This window comes from Sinocyclocheilus anshuiensis, unplaced genomic scaffold (genome assembly GCF_001515605.1).
Source record: "Sinocyclocheilus anshuiensis isolate Anshui unplaced genomic scaffold, SAMN03320099.WGS_v1.1 scaffold579, whole genome shotgun sequence".
Taxonomy (NCBI): Eukaryota; Metazoa; Chordata; class Actinopteri; order Cypriniformes; family Cyprinidae; genus Sinocyclocheilus; species Sinocyclocheilus anshuiensis.
Window position 1 is genome coordinate 1,875,740 of NW_015551075.1, and position 8,787 is coordinate 1,884,526.

At 35.1% G+C, this 8,787-nt stretch overlaps 1 protein-coding gene across 1 annotated transcript in view; it reads right to left on the reverse strand.

Moving 5' to 3' along the window:
• The window catches only part of LOC107662271 (ADAMTS-like protein 3), a 213,640-nt gene that overhangs the window by 12,335 nt on the left and 192,518 nt on the right, over positions 1 to 8,787 (reverse strand). The window contains exons 22-25 of the mRNA XM_016452223.1: positions 7,185 to 7,312; positions 6,972 to 7,100; positions 2,153 to 2,335; positions 1,475 to 1,594 (exon numbers count right to left, since the gene is read on the reverse strand). Of these exons, the coding sequence (XP_016307709.1) occupies positions 1,475 to 1,594; positions 2,153 to 2,335; positions 6,972 to 7,100; positions 7,185 to 7,312 (560 nt within the window). The remainder of the gene's footprint in view (positions 1 to 1,474; positions 1,595 to 2,152; positions 2,336 to 6,971; positions 7,101 to 7,184; positions 7,313 to 8,787) is intronic.

Below are 8,787 nucleotides of genomic sequence, written 5' to 3' on the forward strand. Positions count from 1 at the left end.
ACTGTGAACACACACCCGGAGCAGTGGGCAGCCATTTATGCTGCGGCACCCGGGGAGCAGTTGGGGGTTCGGTGCCTTGCTCAAGGGCACCTCAGTCGTGGTATTGAAGGTGGAGAGAGTGCTGTACATTCACTCCCCCCACCTACAATCCCTGCCGGTACGAGACTCGAACCCGCAACCTTGGGTTACGAGTCCGACTCTCTAACCATTAGGCCACGACTTCCCCCGGGGTTTATTTCAACTCAAATCAATATTTCGCGTCTAATTATTTACTTATGTGGCAAGTAGACGTGTAATAAGCGCTTCGCGTCAGGGTCCTGATCACCCTGTCGGGGTTTATTCTGAGATAACAACCGGCTGGATGTACATTATCCCTTACTTATTAGTTGATATAAATAATTTGATATAAATAATTAGCTGATAATTAGTTTTTTTTAGTTGTTATCCAGGTAAAATATCTTAAAATCCTTGGAATACGATAAATGTACAAGTTAAAAACATGCTAAAACATATTAAAACTGAAACATTTTTAATTAGCAAAAACTATATAGACATATTAAAAACAATAACTAACACAAATGACAAAACACAACAAACTTGCTAAAACTTTAACTACATTTAAAATTAAAACAGAAAACTAATAGTAAAAAAAACTAACAGTATCTTAATGATACTAAAATAAAACAAGAACACTGGAAACAAATACAAAAATACTCATTAAGAATAGGATTTTTACAAATGTTTTTAAGACCTTATTTTATGCATAAATCAAAACTATACATTTTATGCTATTCTAAAAACACTAAATTACATTTATTTTTCATCCTACATTTTTTGAACATCCTATTACACTATAGAAAACACTGCATTATGAATAAATAATAATAACATTTACATTTATTAATTTTTAATTTATGCAAAATGACTTATAAATGAGAAAAGTATTTGTGATAAACACTATGAATTTCTTTAGGCACAAAAACATGTAGTATACCATTAATCTACAAGAAACAAGCCTTAAAGGGTTAGTTCACCCAAAAATGAAAATTAGGCTACATTTTACTCACCCCTGAGGCATCCTAGGTGTATATGACTTCCCTCTTTCAGACGAATCCAGTCGGGGTTATATTAAAAATTGTCTTTGATCTTTCAACCTTTAACACAGAATAAAAAATGGCAAATTATGTAGGTAAGACTGATAATATGGTGTTTAAATTTCAAAACAAGCTCATACACTCGTAAAGGTTCTTTATTGGCATTGATGGTTCAGTGAAGAACCTTTAACATCCATGGAACCTTTCCATTCCACAAAACATTCTTTATTGTGGAAAAAGGTTCTTTAGATTATAAAATGTTCTAAGAAAAAAAAAGGTTCTTTGGGGAACCCAAAATTATTTTGATCTATGGCATTGCTGCAAATACCCCCTTTTGGATCCTTTATTTTTAAGAGTGCATTTAAACAACATGAAAGTACCTATCCGTAAGGTATCTCCAGGTTTGACTGTGACGCTGGTGCCGATCACTGAGGCCATCAGAACCCTCTTCCTGTTCATCTCCTTTGAAGCCTGGTGCTCAGATTCACCCATAGCTCCTCCTGGCATCAGGACAGCATTGTGTCATCAAACATCTCACCATCAAACGCAATCAACCAAAGCATTCCTACAGGTAAAGATTATTCCTTTGATGGTTGAACGACTTCAAGCAGCTGAATTATTACTCTTTTTCCTAATCAGCAGAGAGATTACAGCTGCTTTTGACCATGATGGAGACAGAAATGACCTCAATTAATGAAATACGGAGGGAAATTGTGTCATCTGATGCCAAACAAGGCCTCGACTGCCTTCTTTTTGTGGCCTATAAGATCTCAAGAGACAAACGGCCTCTATAAAGAAGGGAATATTTCTTAATTTCGCTGCAAAAATGGATTTTACCACCCCTGCAGGCTGTAGGTCTCACGTTATTTCTCAATAAGACGCGCCAAACGATGCCAATATCAATAAGCGACTCGCAAATCTCCCGCTGACTTTGTCGGAAATCGAGCCAACCCACAGAATGTGGTTCACTTAGCACTGAAACGCTGTCGTGCGAGGATTTCCCTGTCACCCGGAGAAGTGTGGACTGACATACAGCTGCTATGGGAATCGTTACTCACCCGCCACACGCAGCAGGCCGGAGGCCACTGACTTTCCAATGCTGTTGGCAGCCACGCAGGAGTAGGTGCCATAGTCTTGCGGTGTGAGGTTTCTCAGGAGCAGAGATCCGTCCAGGAGAGGACTAGCGCTGGCGCCTAGCGGACCCTCCTTACGGTGCCAGCTCACTGTTGGCCGCGGGACACCTGTTCAGAGAAAACCATCAGGTCACTCTCAATCAATCAATTCACACTGGAGTCTGGAGCTGACGCTAATCACCGCTTTCTACTGTATGAGTAGTGTACAGTTTAGGTGTCCCGTTGCTTTTTAAAGGTTTTTGAGGGAAAGAAATGTTAGATACTTTACATAAAGTATTATTTAAAATAAAATTAGCATTGCAGAAAAAGATGGTATTTTCAAACACATCAAATCTCGCCCTTAAAATGGTGATTTTGGCCTGTGCCACCTCATCACTTTCTAGACTGTATAAAATAGAATAACAAATAAAATAGTTCAACGTCATAATTTTGAATCAATTATGACATTTTGAGAGAAAAAAGAGCTGAAATTATATTACATTCAAATATGTTTAATTAATTTTATTTCATCTGTGTCCCACATTTGCAGGCAAACCTGTGCTCAACATGACTTTGCCACATTATAAAAACAAAATACAAAAACATTTAAAATTACAAAAACATTCTTTAAAATTCTGAAAGCCAAACAATTTCAATTCACTTTCTTCATTTATACACAAATTGTACTATTGACTGCATTTGTCAAGCTCAGCAAAGTTATGAAACTTAAATATTTTTGTATAATAAAATATTATAAAAAACTTTTTCCATAATTGATGGAAAATATATGGCGTAACCAACTATAAACCACTATTTTTCCCAACCTTGTATAACTAAATAACCAAAGTTATTATTATTATTAACAACAATAATTATTGTAAATAATCATAAAAAAAATAAATAATGATTATTAATTTCAATTTGTGTTTAATGTTTGATTTAAAAAAAACATAACAGAATCTCACAAACTGAGACATGCCAAAATTAGTTTCCAGGGTTGCCAGAATTGAAAAATAAAATGAATAACATAAAATAAAATAAAATAACATAAAATAATAAAATGAAATAAAATAAATAGCTCATATCATATTTAGTATTTGACCTTTTTAACAGAGTTTCACAATCAATATCTTCTGACCATTTGAAATAGAGTTTCAGACCCTATTTTGCACCCCAGTCTGGGAGCAGCTTTCCCCAAAACAAACCTAAGCTCTTGACAAATCACTGAACAAGTTCCAGTATTTAGGGGCAACTGCTATCTTGCCCTTAAAAGACTCATATGTCAACATCAGAGCCCGCGCCGAATAAATCAAACCGCAGAAAATGTTGATTCAAACAGCAGATCAACAAGAGGCCCGCAGGTTGCCACAAATTACTTGTACAAATGGGCACAATGAATGCAAATTGCCTCCCTCCAACAAGTTCCCATGGGATGCCCCCGCTGAAAATAATGTGCAGCACATGGATTGGAGTCTGAGTTTTATGATCCCCCGTTCTGCCGAATCGAGACATTAGTACTGACATACGGCCGTTAGTCTGAGAGCCGATGAATAGACACACTCTTAGAAATGGAAAATCACATCGGAGGCCTTGAGGTGTGTGTGTGTGTGTGTGCGTGTCAGGCATACACATGGGCACTGACACACTCTGGCACCAGTAAACAGTCAGGCCGCCGCAGTGACCTCTGCTTTCTTGGAAAGGGAATTTCCATCGGGAGGAGAAACGTACACAGGAACAATAACTGCATGATGATGAAGAAAAAAAAATGGAACATTAAAAGAAGATATATTACATACAAAATGTTTATCTCTAAGTGCTGACCGCCTACTGACTGCATACTCGTACAAACACACGCTCCGTTCCAACACACATTAGAAGTGCTCTGACCCAAACTACTTTTTTCTTTGGCTTTTGACCAATCATAGAAAAAGTCTGAAAGGTAGTTCTTTAATGCCAATCAGTTGTTTTTATTGTTATTTTCACTTTTCATATTCTTAGTGATTTTATCAGCATTATAATTAGTAGCATTCATTTTATTATTATTTAAGGTTTTTTATTGATTGATGTAAAGCACATTGGACAACTTGTGTTCTTTTCAATGGTGTTCTATAATTAAAATCAACATTTACAATACCTGGCAATGCTGGCAAAGCATTTTAACTATATAATCAATATGCAAATTTATAAATGTAAAATAAACAGAGCAATTAAAGTTTATATAATATTTAGATTGACCTTCTGAGGTTCACAATATTTTTCCCCCCTCACAAATATTTTCTCACTTTCTACAAAGTAAAATAAAATAAAATAATAAAATACAATAACATTTGATTATTTGTTTGAAATGTGATTATTATTTGATGTTTATTGCTAGACAATAACAGAATCAGAGAATAAAAATATTTTTTATGTTCCATTTTTTTCTACTGTTCCAATACCTGTCAATGCTGACTTTTAAATACATAAAAATATATAAATATAAAATGAACAGAAATATAAAACAGTTCATATAATATTTAGTTTTACCTTTTTGGAGATTCACAATTAATATTTTCACAATTTGTCTTTTCAATCACAAAAAAAATAAAATAATAATAATAATAATAATAATAATAAAATAAAATAAAATAAATACATAAATAAATAAATTAATTCATGTTAATCACTAGACAATAATCTGAAAAAAAAAAAAAAGAAGAAGTTATTTTATGTTTAATTTTATATCTTCTGTTCCAATACTGGGCTATGCTACTATATAACTATACAACTATATAAACAATACAAAAATGTATCATTATAAAATGAAAATACAACTGCTCAAATAATATATAGTATCACCTTCTGATCTGATCACAATCAATATTTTCTCACAATTTGTCGAAAAAAGAAATAAATATATAAATAATTATTTATTTAATGTTTATTGCTAGATAATTACAGAATTAGAAAAAATACACAATTCTATGAGCCATTTTTTCCTTCTGTTCCAATTCCTGGCTATGAAGTTAGCATTTTAATTTTAACTATGTAGTCAGGCTGTTAACAAATACAAGACAGCAGACAAATAAAATTATAATTAAAAATAAATAAATAAAATATTTTTTAATACTGGAAAGCATTAATAAAATAGTTTAGATTTATTTTTTTTAAAAAGAGCTACTAGGTGCACAGGGTTGCTGCCTATGTAGAGTTTTCTAAAATCACTTTTGAGGTTACATGTAAGCTGTCTATGTAGGCAGCTCACTAGATTTTAGAATGGAGCTATTTTTAATGATCTGCGTGATAAGCAGACTAAATTATGCTCTGTAATAACGTGACCTGGATCAGACGCTCGCTGTATCCGGGTGTGTGTGTCCTCTAACAACACATCTCTCCACACCATCAGCTTAACCACTCAATTACAGTATCTTCTTACATCATTACCCATAATGCACTGCTCTGTGGCTGCCTATGCCGTCAAAGCCAACTGGACGCGTTCTTCAAATCCTGTTTATTCATCTCAGGGAATCTGATGGTGATGAAAGCATGAGAGAACAGCTGACACTCGTGGCTTTCTGGCCTTTTGTGAGGCCAATGTTAACAGCAGTGTCCTCTGCATCAACCAAATCACTAGATAAACAAGTCTACAGTAATTGTGACGAAGAGGACAGACAGAACGACCTCAGAAACCTTTGTTTATATAAACATATATTTTAGTACAATAGAGTGACAGGAGCCCTGTTTTGCTACAGTAGATTGGCGTTTGTAAATGACGGAGTGCGGCATAAATCCCATAGAAATCCCGGCATCCTGAACGCCTGTTGACTTTACACACCATTTCTGTCCAATTAGCCGAATCTTTCACCAAAACCACATGGACAAGAGCTGTTAAGCATGGGATATGCACACATCAAAAATGCTCACTTTTCACAGAGGGAAGTATCTCGATAATTTGACGAATCTACATTGAGGCCGCACTGGAGATTGCAGCAGCTCATAATGATGGAGATGTATTTTCTCACAAAAATACACATTAGTGCGATTAAAGCCATGGAATGTCTGTTTTTCAAACATACTGTAAGATAAATAATTTGATTGTTAGCATTTCTTTGCCAAATCTCACGAATTAGCTGTCATTTTACAAGTTTGCTAATATATAATGTGAAACTTTAGCTGGGTTTCCTTTCTATCCATAGTCTATCCAACTTATGCGCAAAATTTGAATATCGTATAAAACATTTGCGAATAAGAACCGTTTCCATCCAACGAGTCAAAGAGAACAAAATCGTCACTTCCTGTTAAACTTGCACTAAATATCACTAAGAAAAGTAGGAAAGCCACTGAATATAATCATTTTCATGCATAATAAAGTCCTTGTGCCTCAGAGCGAGCAGACGAAACTCACAAGTCACATGATTTTTTGATGCGCATGGAGGAATTTATTCGCAAAATGCATTTCCATCTCTGATTATTCTCTGAACTCTTTTTCGCACAAGTGTAAAAAACTTTTTGCAAATTAAGGGATTTTGAAATTATTTATAAAACAATATATTAAAATATGTAAGTGTACTTTAATTGTAATTTTTTATTATATTTTATTAATAATATAATATATGTTATCTTTGTTCAAATTACCGTAATAAAATTATTTTTTTTTTTTGCTTATAGATCACATTATGTTTGACTAGGTATTGGTGGAATATTTTTGATTTTGATACAAATTTACCAAAATATAATGTTTTATTTTTCTTTCGATTGTGAAATCCACCTGTAAATTGTCCCATACCTTTGACGGGGCACTCCAGGGTGAGGTTGGCACCTAAACGGACACTGATGTCCCCTCCGACCACCACCTTCAGACTGCTGCTCTTCAGATCTGACGTGTTTCTCCGCAAGGCAGCGATCGTGGGAGTTTCTGTTTATAAAGAAATAAAAAACCAGCAGCTCAAATTGTATACAAAACCGTCATTATAGAGAGCAACAGTGTGTAATGTCTCACCAGCCAGCAGAACTAGTGTTGTCTCTGAATCGGAGCCCAAATCGTTGGTGGCGGTGCATCTGTAGCTTCCCACGTCACTGGCGCCGGGGCTGAGGATGTGTACTTCTCCATCGCTGTCCCACGAAACCCTGGGGAGGGCAAGAGAGACACGTCCAATCAGCTGTAGAGTTCAGAGAACACCATTGCCACATATGTAGCATTAAAGGGTTTGTTCACCCAAAAATGAAATTTCTGTCATTAATTACTCACCCTCGTGTTGTTCCAAACCCGTAAGACTTTCGTTCATCTTCGGAACACAATTTAAGATATTTTTGATGAAATCTGAGGGCACCGTGTGACATCAGTGGTTCAACTGTAAAGTTACGAAGCTACGAGAATACTTTTTTGCACAAAGAAAACAAAAATAACGACTTTATTCCGACATATTATTATGACGTCATCACGCCGGATCTGGGTCAGCGCCGCCACACGCTCGTGTCATGATACTCCCTGTGATGAAAATCAAGTTTTTGACATCGTTTACATGTCTATTTCAGTGTTTTTAATATGCTTAAAGACAAACCATGTGCAAATTCTTCAGTCAACATCATTGCTGAGCATTTTCTCCTAATTTGCATATTCATGAATCTGAGTATCCTAAATGAGGTAAGGGTTGGGGTTACTTAGAGAGAAGTTCACTTAAACCGGGTTGTATCTGGGTTAAAACAACAACTGGCTTCTATGCATTACAGAGATGAAACCACAGGAGCTCAATGCACCACTCTGTGCCCTTTCCATGAAAACACACACCAGGATTGTGTCTTAATCAAGTCACACTATGGGATCAGGTCGAGATCTGGTTCAATCTCTCATTTCCTGTGTATCAATCCGAGGTTTCCCTCAGGCTCTGCCACTCTTCTAGTTCTGGTTCACGTGATCTCTTACAGCAATCAGGAGTCCCAGAAGAGCCAATCAGAGGCAGTGTGATGGCCTCTCAGAGGTGTTTATATACAGCACCTGATTAAAGTGTTTATTGTGCAGACGCCATTGTGTGCGTCTGGAGAGCTGCTCAGGGACTTCATCTGACACTTCTGAAAGACTAGTGGGCCTCAAGAGCAAAAAAAGTAAGAGTTTTAAATGTGTAGTGATCCTACAACAATGTAACACTGAGAAGGTATCAGCTTAATAGCTATTTTCTCAAAACTAGAAAAAAACAAATTCTATACATTTGTAATCACCATTTTATTTACATTTACTTAATTATTCAAAGTGGCCAGATCTAGTTTCTTGAGTTAAATAATGAAAAACCCAAACCCATGATTATTAAATAACTAAGTATGAAATGTCTGTTATATTTTCCAGATGTACTTTCTCAAGTTAACTAATGAAAAAAACAATTATATATTTATAGTCAATTAATATAAATCATTATAATTTAGATATATGGTAATCTGGAAATCAAGCCTATTAGTATTGAATAGCTAAGTATGAAATCACTGTTAAATATTTCCCAGATCTTATTTCTTATTAATTATCTAGTTAACTAATGAAAAAAATATGTATTTATGTATACATAATTTATAATTTATAACCCATGAGTATTAAATAACAAAAAAAAATTCCA